This window comes from Gorilla gorilla, chromosome 16 (genome assembly GCF_029281585.2).
Source record: "Gorilla gorilla gorilla isolate KB3781 chromosome 16, NHGRI_mGorGor1-v2.1_pri, whole genome shotgun sequence".
Classification (NCBI taxonomy): Eukaryota; Metazoa; Chordata; class Mammalia; order Primates; family Hominidae; genus Gorilla; species Gorilla gorilla.
This window is the reverse complement of record NC_073240.2, coordinates 63,024,073-63,037,416: the sequence shown is the minus strand read 5'-3', so window position 1 is coordinate 63,037,416 and position 13,344 is coordinate 63,024,073. Positions and strand designations below refer to the sequence as shown.

General features: G+C 49.6%; 1 protein-coding gene and 2 long non-coding RNA genes across 9 annotated transcripts in view; 2 read left to right on the top strand and 1 right to left on the bottom strand.

The window, feature by feature from the left end:
• The window catches only part of LOC129527210 (uncharacterized), a 22,079-nt gene extending 16,450 nt beyond the window's left edge, over positions 1 to 5,629 (top strand). For 2 of the 4 annotated variants that reach the window (XR_008672182.1, XR_008672179.1), the window contains 3 exons: positions 2,045 to 2,273; positions 5,453 to 5,503; positions 5,592 to 5,629. This is a non-coding gene — a long non-coding RNA (uncharacterized lncRNA). The remainder of the gene's footprint in view (positions 1 to 2,044; positions 2,274 to 5,452; positions 5,504 to 5,591) is intronic. The other 2 variants (XR_008672180.1, XR_008672181.2) reach the window with 2 other exon arrangements.
• The window catches only part of LOC115930816 (uncharacterized), a 25,832-nt gene extending 12,656 nt beyond the window's left edge, over positions 1 to 13,176 (bottom strand). Inside the window, exon 1 of one of the 2 annotated variants that reach the window (XR_010131003.1) lies at positions 11,801 to 13,176. This is a non-coding gene — a long non-coding RNA (uncharacterized lncRNA). Of the gene's footprint in view, positions 1 to 3,120; positions 3,707 to 11,800 lie in introns of those variants that run through there. The other variant, XR_010131004.1, reaches the window with a different exon arrangement.
• LOC129527209 (golgin subfamily A member 2-like) lies at positions 5,786 to 13,344 on the top strand. 3 transcript variants are annotated; one of them, XM_055364056.2, is made up of 10 exons: positions 5,786 to 5,886; positions 7,724 to 7,782; positions 8,139 to 8,792; positions 9,720 to 9,772; positions 9,862 to 9,956; positions 10,141 to 10,302; positions 10,711 to 10,798; positions 11,410 to 11,627; positions 12,971 to 13,008; positions 13,128 to 13,344. In XM_055364056.2, the coding sequence occupies exons 6-10, from the start codon at positions 10,150 to 10,152 to the stop codon at positions 13,342 to 13,344; spliced, it is 714 nt and encodes a 237-aa protein (XP_055220031.1). In that variant the 5' UTR covers positions 5,786 to 5,886; positions 7,724 to 7,782; positions 8,139 to 8,792; positions 9,720 to 9,772; positions 9,862 to 9,956; positions 10,141 to 10,149. The 3 variants fall into 3 exon arrangements, with proteins under 3 accessions (XP_055220031.1, XP_055220030.1, XP_055220029.1); XM_055364055.2 differs by having other exon boundaries at positions 9,720 to 9,956; XM_055364054.2 differs by having other exon boundaries at positions 8,139 to 9,956.

Sequence of the window (13,344 nt, the reverse complement as noted above, 5' to 3'; positions counted from 1 at the left end):
AGGGGGTCTGGAGCCTGTTTTCTAATGCTCTGAGATTGTGTGCCCAGCCCAGGTCTCTCTGTTCTGGAAACAAAGGCCCAGATCCACATATTTCCTTCTTGCTGTTTAGTTTTAGTGTTTGTTTTTGAGGCAAGAGTCTGGCTCTTTCTCCTGGAGTGCAGTGGCGGGATATCGGCTCACTGCAACCTCTGCCTCCTGGGTACAAGTGATTGTCATGCCTCAGGCCTTCCGAGTAGCTAGGATTACAGGCACCCACCACCGCGCCCGGCTAATTTTTTTGTATTTTTGGTAGAGACGGGGTTTTGCTGTGTTGCCCAGGCTGGTCTGGAACTCCTGGCCCCAAGTGATCCACCAGCCTCGGCCTCCCAAAGTGCTGGGATTACATGCATGAGCCACTGCCCCTGGCTCCTTGCTGCTTTTATACCTTCTCCATATCCATAACTGTTTCCCATGTAAGTTTTTTTTTAAATTTCTCATTTTTATTACCATGTAAATTTTCTTTCTTTCTTTCTTTCTTTCTTTCTTTCTTTCTTTCTTTCTTTCTTTCCTTCCTTCCTTCCTTCCTTCCTTCTCTTTCTTTTCTCTTCTCTTCTCTTCTCTTTTCTTTTCTTTTCTTTTTTGAGATGGAGTCTCGCTCTGTCGCCCAGGCTGGAGTGCAGTGGTGTGATCTTGGCTCGCTGCAACCTCTGCCTCCCAGGTTCATGCCATTCTCCAGCCTCAGCCTCGCAAGTAGCTGGGACTACAGGCACCCGCCACCACACCCGGCTAATTTTTTGTATTTTTAGTGGAGACGGGGTTTCACTGTGTTAGCCAGGATGGTCTCGATCTCCTGACCTCGTGATCAGCCCGCCTCGGCCTCCCAAAGTGCTGGGATTACAGGCGTGAACCACCGTGCCCAGCCAACCATGTAAGTTTTCTACTCCAGGAGTGTAGGTCTGTGATTGCAGTATCCTGAGTAGAGCTGATAACATTTCCAGAAGTAGGGAATAATGGAGAGAGAAAAAAATCTTAATGGGATGGGACCATTTGAGGAGAGTAGGCTTTATTTTTTTTTAACTCCATTCTTAGCTACAAGACTTAAAATTATCTTCAGTTCTTCCAGCCTCTACAGCACTTGCTCTAAGGAGGGAAGCAGATTTGGGTTTTCAGAGGCCAGGACCAAAGGGTCCAGTGAGCAGGCAGTCCTTTCCCTGGAGCGAGGTGTAGCCACTTCCTCCAAACCCAGCTTCCCTGTCCAGGCCCTGGCTCCCTGGTGGTTTTCTCTTGTCAAGCTTTAGCTGGTCAGCCAGCTTTTTCCACTGTCTGCCCACCTGGCCTGTTGGATATTAGAAGATCTCTAGAGCCAGATGCTTGGGCCAAGAGTAAGGCCAGAGCCTGGAGACAGGCCGGGTGGGGCTCTGGTCAAGCAAGTAGGTCCAGTTCAGGGCAAGGGAGAGGCTCCAAATGACTCCAAGTCCTGAATCCTAGGATGGTCCCCAGCTGCTGTTCCCAGGAAAGAGGCCCCACAATTTCTAAGTTGCCAAGAGCCATAGGGCAGATGTCTTATGTCTGTTTTTTGGGTTGTTTCTTGGTTGGGTAGATGTTTCTGGATGTAAAAGGACGGGGTGGGGGTGGTGACTGTGGTTTATTGTCTTTTTACCTACAGAGAGCAGGGAGAGGCTTCCAGTTGGGCAACTTTTTTTCCCTGAAAAGGCCTGAATCAGAAACACAGTTAATAAGCCAGGTGCAGTGGCTTACACCTACAATCCCAACACTTTGGGAGACCAAGGTGGGAGGATCACTCGAGCCCAGGAGTTTGAGACCAGCCTGGGCAACATGGTGAGAACTTAGAGAGACGGGGTCTCTCTATCTTACAGGTAGCTTGTTCTCTAGGACCAAGTGGCCTTCCTGGGAACTGGACTGGGGGAAGGCTGAGACTGGACTTTTCCTTGAGGTCTGGGGAGATGCAAGATTGTTGGAATGAGCTTGGGAGCTTGGCTCACCCCACCCTGGGTGATTGTTACCAGAAATTGAATGAGCCTCTTATATGTTTCTTCCCACACAGAAACATGATGCTGACAATGGCCCTAATCTTACAGGTGAAACCAAGTGAGTGTCTCCTATTGGGGCAGCAGCCTCTAGGCCAAGGGAGTCAGGAAGGCCACTGCCCATGACCTTCTTTCCCATCAAGCCACCTGCACCCGTGACCCATGTCTCCACCCCTAGGACTTTCTCATCGACCAAGAAAGAGCCTGCAGTAACTCTACCAACAGCTCAATGGTGTTGCCTCTGAGGTACCTCAGAAATTGAAGCCCAGAGTGGGGTGCAGGGGCAAGGAAAGTATGATAGAAAGAAACTGAGGCAGGGTTTCACAAGAGAGGGCAGATCCTGGGAGCAGCTGATTTGCTGCTGAGCAATGTTGAGGAAGTCGCCTTTTCCCTTAGCCTTCTCCCTTGAAGCTGTTCACGTGAAGGAGTTGGACCACATGACTGGTTGCATCATTTTTTGCTGCAGAAGCACCAGATGAAGGGAGGGATGGTGGGGAGATAAGAACTGTGAGAAAATTTGGTACAAAAGAGTTATGGAATGAAGGGTTCAAGATAGGCAGAAAAGAAAATATTGCCAGTTGCTGGGGAAGAAAGGAGGTCATAGGGCTTAGACACTGAGGGGCAGAACATTTCCATGCGCACTCTCATCTCTTGTAGTCAGCAACAGGTATCCACTAGGAGGGCCCTGCATCATCATGTTAAGAATAAAAAGTTCCTCTTCGAAGTTTCCCTTTTTAAAAACAGTAAGTGTTAAGAAGAAGAACAGTTCCTTTTAAAAACTTCTTTCAAGTTTTCTTTTCTTTTTATGCTACAAACTAATAAATCTTTTAGTTTACTAATGACTCTTTGTTATGCCCTGGGTAGCTGTTAAATATAGTAGAGAAATAAGTGTATTCTATGTTTCTATGTCCTTATATTTTAAACAAAGCCTAAGTTGTTTATTCTAGTTTCTAGTCTGCCTAGATATGCTTGGACATGCCCAGGCATGTCCCAGCTTGTAGCCTATGCCTTTTCCTTATTTGGAAATGTTATTATTATCCCAGTTTCCTGTACGTAACCCCCTCCCTTTCTTTGTTCTCCATTGTGCCGTTACCTATTTAGGAAAGTTTTAAGATTTTAGCCAGTCAGAATCAGTTTAGATTGTGAGTTCCAGCTCCAGCCAACGGAGATAGGACACAGCAGTACGGTCCTAATGCATCAGGGATAAAAACTCCTGCTTTCCTTTGTTTGGTGTGCTCTCAAGGCAATCTGGCTTGCAAACAGGATCCTTCTGCAGAAGTAAAATTGCCTTGCTGAGAAATCTTTTGTTTGTGTGTTCGTGTTCCTTGCGACTCTGAATTTTCATTTCTAATAATCTGCTACCCTGAAGAATCTGGACGTAAGAGGGCCTGGGCCAAGGTGCAGTGACCCTCTGGGCCAGCCCTCAAACCTCCTCCCACAGTGGGGGTTGGATGACCCTCTGCCCGCTAAGACATCCCAACAGCTCCCAGCCCTAATGATTACCCTTTCTAACTCTCCCCACAGTCCTCCTCCAGCTTCTCCTCTCTGCGTGTTATCAAGAGGTAACTGTACCCTGGACTCCAGCTATCTAACAAACAATCAACTCAATAGAATAATTGAGAAATAGTTAAGAGTCCAGTAGGGTCCCCTGGTTCCACTCTGCCAATCTGGGCTCCAGTTTCCCCTTGGGGCCCTGAAGAAAGGGTCTAGGAGCACCCAGTGCCAAGGGCAAATGGGGAGCTGGGGGGCCCAGGTCTCAGCTGGAGGGACCCCAGATCATGGAGCATGCATCATGGCTCTTCTGCTGCTGCCCTCTTTGCCTACTGTCTCTTCTCCAGACATGCCTGCTCCAGTCATTGCCAGACATGCCTTGGGATTGTTGCCTCTTGGGGAAGTGCTAGTCTGACTGGTTGTCAGGAACTCCACATTTCTGCCCTGACTCAGTCCCTAATTTGCTCTTTGATTCTGGACAAGCCACCTCTCCTCCTTGGGCTTGCGTTTCTCAAAGGAGTAGAGAGTATCAAAAGTCTCTGCTAGCTCTGAGAGTCCAAGATTTAAAGGTCCACTAGAATGTAAACCTCAGGGCCAAGGGATCCTGTCTGAATCTATAGGATTCTTTTCCATCCTATATCCCTGCTATGAAGAATTGTACCTGGCCTGTATGTGCTTAGCCAATGTTGAATGAATGCACTTTCTAAATCACAAGCTGGCAGAATGGTGGGCTTTTCTCAGACTCCATCTATAGATGTCACAGGTAGAAGGTCGTGACTACAAGTTGTCCAGGTTCTTGGAATTTTGAACAAAGAATTGGACAAAACGCCTAGCAAAGCAAAGAAAGAATGAAGCAACAAAAGAACCAAAGCAGGGATTTATTGAAAACAAAAGTACACTCCACAGTGTGGGAGTGGGCCTGAGCAGCAGCTCAGGGGCCTGGATACAGAATCTTCCTGGGTCCAAATACCTACCACAATTTTCCCATCAGCCACTTCATGCTCACCTCATGTAACTGAAGTGGTAGCCGCCATCAGTCTGATTGGTTGCAGAAAGCAGCCAACCAGAGGCTGAAGTGAAGTTACAAACGTCACACTCCTGTGCAAACAATCTGATGAGTTGCAAAAAGCAACCAATCAGAGGCTAGGGTGAAGTTACAAAGTTATACTTCTTTGCAAATGAAGACTTGACCAGCAATCAGTCTTGTTGCAGACAGCCAATTTCCCATCTGCCTCACAGAAAAGGTCAAAGGTAGTAGCCTCTGGTTCTTTTGTTACTTAGACATGGAAAGTTAGGGTTTTCTTTTCATTTTGGTTCTAGGAAGTCAGAGCGAAACAGCCTTAGGTTCCCTGCCTCCAGACCCTATTTTCCTGCCTCATAGAGGTTTATGTCACTCTCCTTTTGAGAGAATCCAGATTCAGACTTTCAGTTCTGTGGCTGTGGGCCAAAACCAACAAAGACCCAAATCCTCTGTCCTTGGGAGCTTGAGGAGAGTTTACCAGTTCATGATCCTAGTGGGTCTGAGAACTTTGCCTTTAAAATCCACTCCTGGCCTCTGCCTACTGCTTCGTGGCCTGGGGAATAGAGTGGAGGGGGCCACCCTTGGTCACCTTCCTTTGACTCTCCCAAGGAAACAGCACAACCAAGAAATTGTGGATCAACTAGAATCACACTAGTAATGTAATTTCTTTGCTCACAGCATGACTGCTGGGTTTGGGGGGCACTCAGATGTAGAGGTGCTAGTCTCGTCTTGCTGACCCCCAGCCTGGGAAGAAGGCTCACCCCCCAGGTTCCACCTCATCCCCACAGGGTCCCTGATAACCTGGTCCCATGGGTGGGCCTGTCCTGGGGCATTGGTGGAATTCTGGGGGCATGTCTTTGCTGTGCCATCTCTGCCTCCCCCTAGTTAGAGCTCTGTCTTCCTCTTCCTATAGGAAAATCAAGAAAGCCAGCAAAACCAGGGAACCCTAAAGAGGCAGTTAGAGGTGAGTGGAGGGTGTGAAGTTCCCTCCTGTCCTCTGGAGAATGTTGCTTTCCTTCTCTTTCAGCACTTGCTTGGCTTTTCTCCCAAAGGTTCAAATTCAGAGAACCGGCAAACTGATGTCTGAGAAAGGAAAATTGAATACTGAACTGTATCATATGCAACGTGCTGCCAGGCACTTTGAAGGTGGGAATCTGGGCACCCTGTCATCCTTCAACCTGGTGCTTTGATAGGCCTTCAGGGGGAGTCCTTTGGGCCCCATCTCAACCTCTCTCATTTCAGGAGAGTCCACGGATCTGGCCAGCGGCCTGCAGTATTCCCAGCAGTGTGTGGGAGAGTTGGATTGGACTCTTTGCTGTCTCCATGCAGCGGAAGAACATGGACAGTGTGAGTCCTACCGCCTGCCCCATCCCTTGGCAGCCCAGCTTCCCAGGTGGAGGAGTGAGGGACCTTTAGGTCCCTTCTGCAGGATGGAGTGTCCTGCCCAGAAAGCAGCATGGGCCATTTCTCATTGTTTTTGTGTGTGGTTGTTAGAGGCAGCCTGCGGCTGAGTTGGCTGCTGTGGATGAGTTGGGGGGCGCTGTGGGGAGCAAGCAGAGCTTGGACGTGGAGCACTGCATGCAGAGCTTAGAGGCCAAGTGCCTACCCTGCCTTCACTTGGCTGTGGCCTTAGCCAAATCCTAGGTGTGGGATATGGTACTTGCACTGTGAAAGTACAGAAGAGTATCTTTAGTATGTTACCATTTGTGGAGAGAGAAGGACCGTGTGTGTGTGTGTGTGTGTGTGTGTGTGTGTGTGTGTGTGTGTGTGTGTGTGTGTGTGTGTGTGTTGTGTGTAAGTACTATGACAATATACATAAAACATGCTTGAAAGTGGTCTCAGAGCCAGACTGGGTCTGGCTGCGTTTTCTTGAGGCTCAAAAATGGGAAGCAAACTAGGAAAGAAGGGGATTTATTGCTGTAACTGGATACAGAGAGAAGGCTGGAGATAATTCCACCAGACCAACTCGAAATGTTACAGTATTCTTAGTGTTTATATAGGTTGGGGTTATGTGTCTACGTACAGTATAGCATTCGCCTAAGTCTATTGATAACTAATTTTGTTTCAACTAGAAGGTCAGAGGCAAAAAATGCTTGCTAAGTCTGATTAAGCTGTGAGGGCCCTGGTACCTTCGAGGTCTGTCTACTGTGGTACCTGAATGATTATTTCTATCTTACCTCCCTTACAGCTTGGTCTGGAGACTGCCTTAGACTCTCCGATGAATCTATTCAAACAGCTGCCTCTGTTACCTTGACTCGTCTCAGATTCCATCGACCTGAGACAAGGAATATAAGACTGTCTCTATTATTTTGATTTGCTCCAGGTTAGGGAGAAGCCTGTGCAAGGGTCCTACTGACCATATGTTTCATTTTTAGCTTTGATACCTGGGCACGCATTTCCCTAGGTTTAACTATTTGCTCCATGTTAAGGCAGCTCTGTGGAAATTTGTTTGTATAACTGGAGTGCGGTGCAGGGCTCTCTGTGTGACTGTCATGAAGGCCTGTCTGTGTGACTATCAGGGAGAATTGGCCTGCCACAAAAGGATTCATACAAAACTCAGGAGAGAGAAACAGGGTGGCTGGGAGATATTTCACTTCTGTATCTTCTGAGTTTGGGACTACGTGAATTTATCATTCTTTCAAAAAGTGAACAAAAAATTAATTTCCTCCTCCCTTTCTGTGTCCCAACCCCCAGTGAAAAAAAAGGGCTTAGAGAATCAGATATACCTGGGTGTTCAAATCCCAGCTCTGTCTGAGTGATCTTAGGCAAGCAATTAACCTCTAATACCCCATGTTTTTTATCTACGCAATAGAGGTAAAAATAGTAACTGTCTCATATGGTGGTTGTGAGAATTAAATGGGATTGCTAGCATGGTGCCTGGTGAAGCACTCAAAGCTTCAAACAGTGGTAGTAATAAGGGTAATAACAACAGCAATATTCTCTGATCTCTCTGGGCCTCTGGTAGCCAGCTATAAATTCGATCTCTTTCCCCATCGCTTCCACCCTTATTGAGTTCTTTGAGAAACAAATGAGACTATAGGATTGGAAATGCCATGAAAACATGTCAGCTGTGATTGAGAGTAAGGAAGTGTTGACTGGGGAATAGTTATTATAGCTATTGTTACTGGCCAGCCAGCTGCTCCTCTGCCTGTTATGTCCTGACTTAACCTTTCTGTATTTGCAGTATAACAAGGAGGTAACCAAAGACAGAGATGCCCTCAGGCTGGAGTCATACAAGAACAGGTAGGATGGGGGAGGGTGGGATGGGAGGTGTGGGGCCCTTAGCGTGGGTGATGTGCTGGGGGGTGGGAGGGCTGCAGGTGAGCATGGTGAGGTGATCATACAGGTTTGCATGTGTGAACAGGCTACGCTTTAGGGCCGGCTGTGCCCCTGACTCATGGTTTGGCCTCGGGGAACTCATATCTTCTCTCTGGACTGCCACCTGTGACTTTTGATTCCTGAGGTCCCTTCCAATGCCATGGTTCTGTGGTTGTGGGGTGAGGTGAGGATAGAGGAGCAGTCCTTTCTGCTCTTCATTGATTCCACAGTAGTCCTTTCTGTTCTTTGTTCATTCCTTTCTCTACTGCCTCTGGCCATAGCCAAAACAATAAGGACCGGAAGCAGAAGAACTCAGAACTAGAAGAGAAGCTTCAAGTCCTAGTGACCGAAGATTTCGACTCAATCTGAAGCAACTGCAAAGGAAGCTGGAGAGGGCTAAGATCCTGCTTCAGGCAAGAGGCTGCAGCCCCAGGGGTGGTGGGAGCCCTATCCAAGCTGGGGACATGGTCTAGGGATCATGCAGGTTATGGGGAGGCTCCAGCCAAGAGCTGGAAAATTTGGGTCCTTGTTCTGGTCCTGCCATAGAATCCTCTAGAGACTGCTAAAAATCTACAAACTGGGCCCTGCCATAGACCTGGGGAACCAGAATCTCAGGGTTAGGGCTTAAATTTGTTTTAAATGCATCATGGATGAAAACCATTATTATATAGATTACACTTATATGGCTAGCTCATGAGTCTGTTTATTTCCTTCTGAGGTTCAAGCCAACACTTCAACTATTCCACGGTGATAATAGATTGTAGAGTTTTTGTTTGTTTGTTTTTTTCTTGGGATGGGGCCTCCCTCTATCACTAGGGCTGGAGTGCAGTGGCATGACCTCGGCTCACTGCAACCTCCACCTCCCAGGCTCAAGCGATCCTCCTGCCTCAGCCTCTCAAGTAGCTGGGACTACAGGTGCATGCCACCACTCCTGGGTAATTTTTGTATTTGTACAGATGGGGCTTTGCCATGTTGCCCAGATTGGTCTTGAACTCCTGACCTCAAGCAATCCACCCACCTCAGCCTCCTAAAGTGTTGTTATTATAGGCATGAGCCACCATCCTTGGCCTGAGATCTTTTTAAAAATTATTTAATATTTTATTTCTAAAGCAAAGCAACTTCACAGTAGAGATCTTTATTGATCAAGTTGTACATTGAGCCCAGCTCTAGACCTTTTAAAGGGCACTGTGTGGAATGGCCCAGGATCCCCAGATCTGAACTTCTCACTCTTTACCATTCAATTTGATTCTAGGAAGTCAGCGCGAAACAGTCTTAGATTCCCTGCCTCCAGACCTTATTTTCCTGCCTCATAGAGCTTTATGTTACTGTCCTTTTGAGAGAATCCAGATTCAGGCTTTCAGTTCTGTGGCTGTGGGCCAAAACCAACAAAGACCCAAATCCTCTGTCCTTGGGAGCTTGAGGAGAGTTTACCAGTTCATGGTCCTAGTGGGTCTGAGAACTTTGCCTTTAAGATCCACTCCTGGCCCCTGCCTACTGCTTCATGGCCTGGGGAATTGAGTGGAGGGGGCCACCCTTGGTCACCTTCCTTTGACTCTCTCCAAGAAACAGCACAACCAAGAAATTGTGGATCAACTGGAAGTAGTAATGTGATTTCTTTGCTCACGGCATGACTGCTGGGTTTGGGGGGCATTCAGATGTAGAGGTGCCAGTCTCATCTTGCTGACCCCCAGCCTGGGGAAAAAGGCTCACCCCCGAGATTCCACCTCATCCCCACAGGGTCCCTGATAACCTGGTCCCATGGGTGGGCCTGTCCTGGGGCATTGGTGGCATTCTGGGGGCATGTCCCTTGCTGTGCCATCTCTGCCTCCCCCAGTAAGAGCTCTGTCTTCCTCTTCCTATAGGAAAAGCAAGAAAGCCAGCAAAACCAGGGAGAGCCCTAAAGAGGCAGTTAGAGGTGAGTGGAGGGTGTGAAGTTCCCTCCTGTCCTCTGGAGAATGTTGCTTTCCTTCTCTTTCAGCATCTGCTCGGCTTTTCTCCCAAAAGTTCAAATCAGACAATTGGAATCTTGATGTTTGAGAAAGCAGAATTGAAGACAGCACTGTATCACACTGAACGTGCTGCTGCCAGGCAGTTTGAAGGTGGGAATCTGGGCACCCGTCATCCTTCAACCTGGTGCTTTGACAGGCTTTTAGGGGTAGTCCTTTGGGCCCCATCTCAACCTCTCTCATTTCAGAAGAGTCCACAGATCTGGCCAGCTGCCTGCAGTATTCCCAGCAGTTTACGGGAGAATTGGAACGAACTCTCTTTGCTCTCTCCATGCAGCAGACGAACATGGACAGCGTGAGTCCTACAGCCTCCCTCATCCCCTGGCAGCCCAGCTTCCCAGATGGAGGAGTTGAAGCTGGTTATGAAGCCCTTGATGCTAACCAGCAGTTACAGCAGGCCATGGAGGAGCGGGCACAGCTGGAAGTACACCTGGGGCAGGTGAGGCTTTGCAGAGGGAGGGATGTGGAAGGAAGATGACCCCAGGGGGCCAGGAGCGGGTGAGGATCAGTGACAGCCCTTCCTAACTTCTGTGCCCATTCTTGCAGGTAATCGAGTCACTGAAACAACTACAGATGGAGAAAGATCAACACGCTGAGAATCTGAAAGGAGAGAGAGCCTTGTGGTGGCAGAGGATGCGGGAGATGTCAGAGCAGATGAGACCTGACCCTTCAGCCCCCACCATAGATAGGTCACTTGATTGTTCCAGGCATCTGTGAAATGGGAGGAGCACAGCCAGAGGTGGTCATGGGTCTGGGCTTTGTGGAGGTAGGGGCAGAGAGGGAGATGGTAGCCTGTCCAGCTGGCAGCCCCTCTCTGCAGGGCCCTTTCCCCCTGTGCTTTGGGAAGGTGCACACGTTGAGGGAGGAGACGGCGCATAGCATGAGTCGAGTACAGGAGCTGGAGATGAGCTTGGCTGAACTAAGGAACCAGATGGGTAAGCTGGGGCTGGGGTGACCTGGGAGCAGGACTGGCGTCAGAGGGCTGTGGGGACGGCTTAGAATGCCAGAGAGGTGGATGCATGGAAAGGCTTTGAGGCAGAGGGAAAGAGGTCTGTGCCAGGAGGCGGCAAGTCTTGTAATCGTCATGAGCCTCAATGTCCCCATCAGCAAAGAGGAAAAAGTGCCTGTTGTCAGCCACCCACAGTTGTCTCTATCTGAAAGTGGCTTGGAAGATTGGCTACCATCAGGGTGCAAGGAATCATTAGCAGGGAGGCCAAGTTTGGGGAGCCTGAGGGGAGCAGTGGATCAAGAGGAGGGTTTTTTTTTTTTGAGAATGCAGAGGGTTTTTTTGAGAATCATTAGCAAGGAGGCCAAGTCTGGGGAGCCCAAGAGGAGCTGTGTACCAAGAGGAGGGTGTTTTTGAGAATCCAGAGGCCCTTATTGTCTGCTTCCTTTCTCAGCTGAATCCCCACCCCTGGAGCCCCCAGCAGGGGGCGCAGCCCTCATGTGAAGCGGCACTTCTGAGGGGACCTGTGAGCCAGAGCCCTGCTTTGATGGCTGTGGATGAGAGGGGATGATTTTTCTAATCTGCCTCCATCCTTCCCAGTGCCGTGGGAGGCAGACACCAAGTTCTGGGGTCTCCAGCTGCAGCAGCAGCTACAAGCAGAGGCTGAGCACCTGTGGGAGGAGCTGGAGAGTCTAGCAGGACAGCTCCAGTGGGCCCACATGCAAGACAATGAGGACTTGAAATGCCTGAACTGGGAGCAGGAGGAGAGGCTGCTGGAGCTGTGGCGGGTGGCTGAGCTCTGCGGGGAGCAGGCGGAGGTATGCAGGCAAACCCTGGGGACCGTGCAAAATGACCTCACCACCATCAGCCCCACACTCTCCCAGAACCCTGAGCTCAAGGAGCAGCTGCAGAGAGCAGCTTTGTAAAACTGGTGCATCCCACCTGGGGAGACTGCCCTCCTCCCTAGCCCTCTAGGCCTTTGTTTCCCCACCTGTTAAGTGGGGCAGTGTAGCCCTCATGTGAAGTGGCACTTCTGAAGGGACCTGTGAGCCAGAGCCCTGGTTTGATGGCTATGGGGGAGAGGGGATCATTTTTCTTATCTGCCTCCATCCTTCCCGGCGCCATGGGAGGCAGACACCAAGTTCTGCGGTCTCCAGCTGCAGTGGGTGGCGTGATTGCTTCTCTCTGTCCAGAACAGTGAGAATATGGAGATCAACAACGCACTTTAGTCTGAGCAGCATGTCAAGGAGGAGCTGCAGGAGAAGCTGGGCGAGCTGTAGGAGATGGTAGCCCCTGCTGATTATGCCACTGCAAGGGAGAAGGGAAGGGAGAAGAGAGAGGCAGCTACATTGTACATTGCCCAGACTACTACTTCCTCATCACTGTCCTCTGCCCAGGAGGGGCCCAGTTAGGGTCACTCTGTGGCACAGACTGGCGTTCTGGAAGAACAGTGCCTTTCTCTTCCCTGACTTTGGTACACCTTCCTCCAGCCTGCTGTGGCTGCCACAGGTCAGAACCTGCTGCTGTCTTTTGCTGAACTCCAGGGGGAGCGAGGTCCTCATGTATTCATGAAGGAGGCCGTGCAGCCCCTGCTTTGAGCTTTGGCCATTCAAAATGCTGCCTAGCAGCCCAAGGCCTGGGCAAACCATATCCACACCCCCGAGTGGCTCCAAGCATGCGTGACTGTCACTGTCATTGCGTAAGCATCTGTCATACCTGTTCCACACTCTTGTGTCCATGCCACTGAGGCACCTTCTCTCCTGCATGGCCCCCTGATGCCCTGCTTTGTTCTGTGACAGACGCCAAAGACAATGCTGCGTCTGTCTAGCCACCTGCCAATGACACAGTGTTACCTGGTGGTGTCCCTTGCCCTGGTGCCAGTCTTGCTAGCATAGCGGCACCTCAGGTTCATGCCTCCTCCTCCTCTGCCCACTGCCCTCCTGTACCTACTATGGATTATCTTCTCTTTTCACAAGTAGTTTGTTCCCTAGGGCCAGGTGCCCTTCCTGGGGACTGGGCTGGGGGAAGGCTGAGACTGGGCTTTTCCTTGAGGTTTGGGGAGATAGAATATTGTTGGAATGAGCTTGGGAACTTGGCTCACCTGTTCTCGGTGATTCTTACAGAAATTGAATGACCATCTCATATGTTTCTTCCCACACAGAATCATCATGCTAGCCCCAATCTCATGGATGAAAGCAAGTGAGTGTCTCTTATCAGGGCAGCAGTCTCTAGGCTGAGGGAGTCAGGGAGGCCACTGTCTAACACCTTCTTTCCCATTGAGCCACCTGCACCCCTGACGCCTGTGTCTCTGCCCTTAGGACCTTGTCATTAACCGAGAGCCTGCAACAACTCTCCCAACAGCTCAATGGCGTTGTTTCTGAGGAACTTCAGAAATTGAGGGGAGTGCGGGGGAAAGGAAAGTATGATAGAAAGAAACTGAGGCAGGAATCACCAGAGAGAGGAAAGATCCTGGGACCGGCCGATTTGCTGGGCCATGTTGAGGAAGTTGCCTCTTTCCTGAGGCTTCTTCCTTGA

What these genes read in the sequence shown, in the direction of transcription:
- LOC129527209 (XM_055364056.2), top strand. Translation starts at nt 10,150, where the DNA reads ATGGACAGCGTGAGTCCTACAGCCTCCCTCATCCCCTGGCAGCCCAGC. An exon ending in TCTGCGGGGAGCAGGCGGAG is followed by an intron (nt 11,628 to 12,970) that starts GTATGCAGGCAA and finishes CTTCCCACACAG; the next exon opens with AATCATCATGCTAGCCCCAA. An exon ending in AATCTCATGGATGAAAGCAA is followed by an intron (nt 13,009 to 13,127) that starts GTGAGTGTCTCT and finishes CTCTGCCCTTAG; the next exon opens with GACCTTGTCATTAACCGAGA.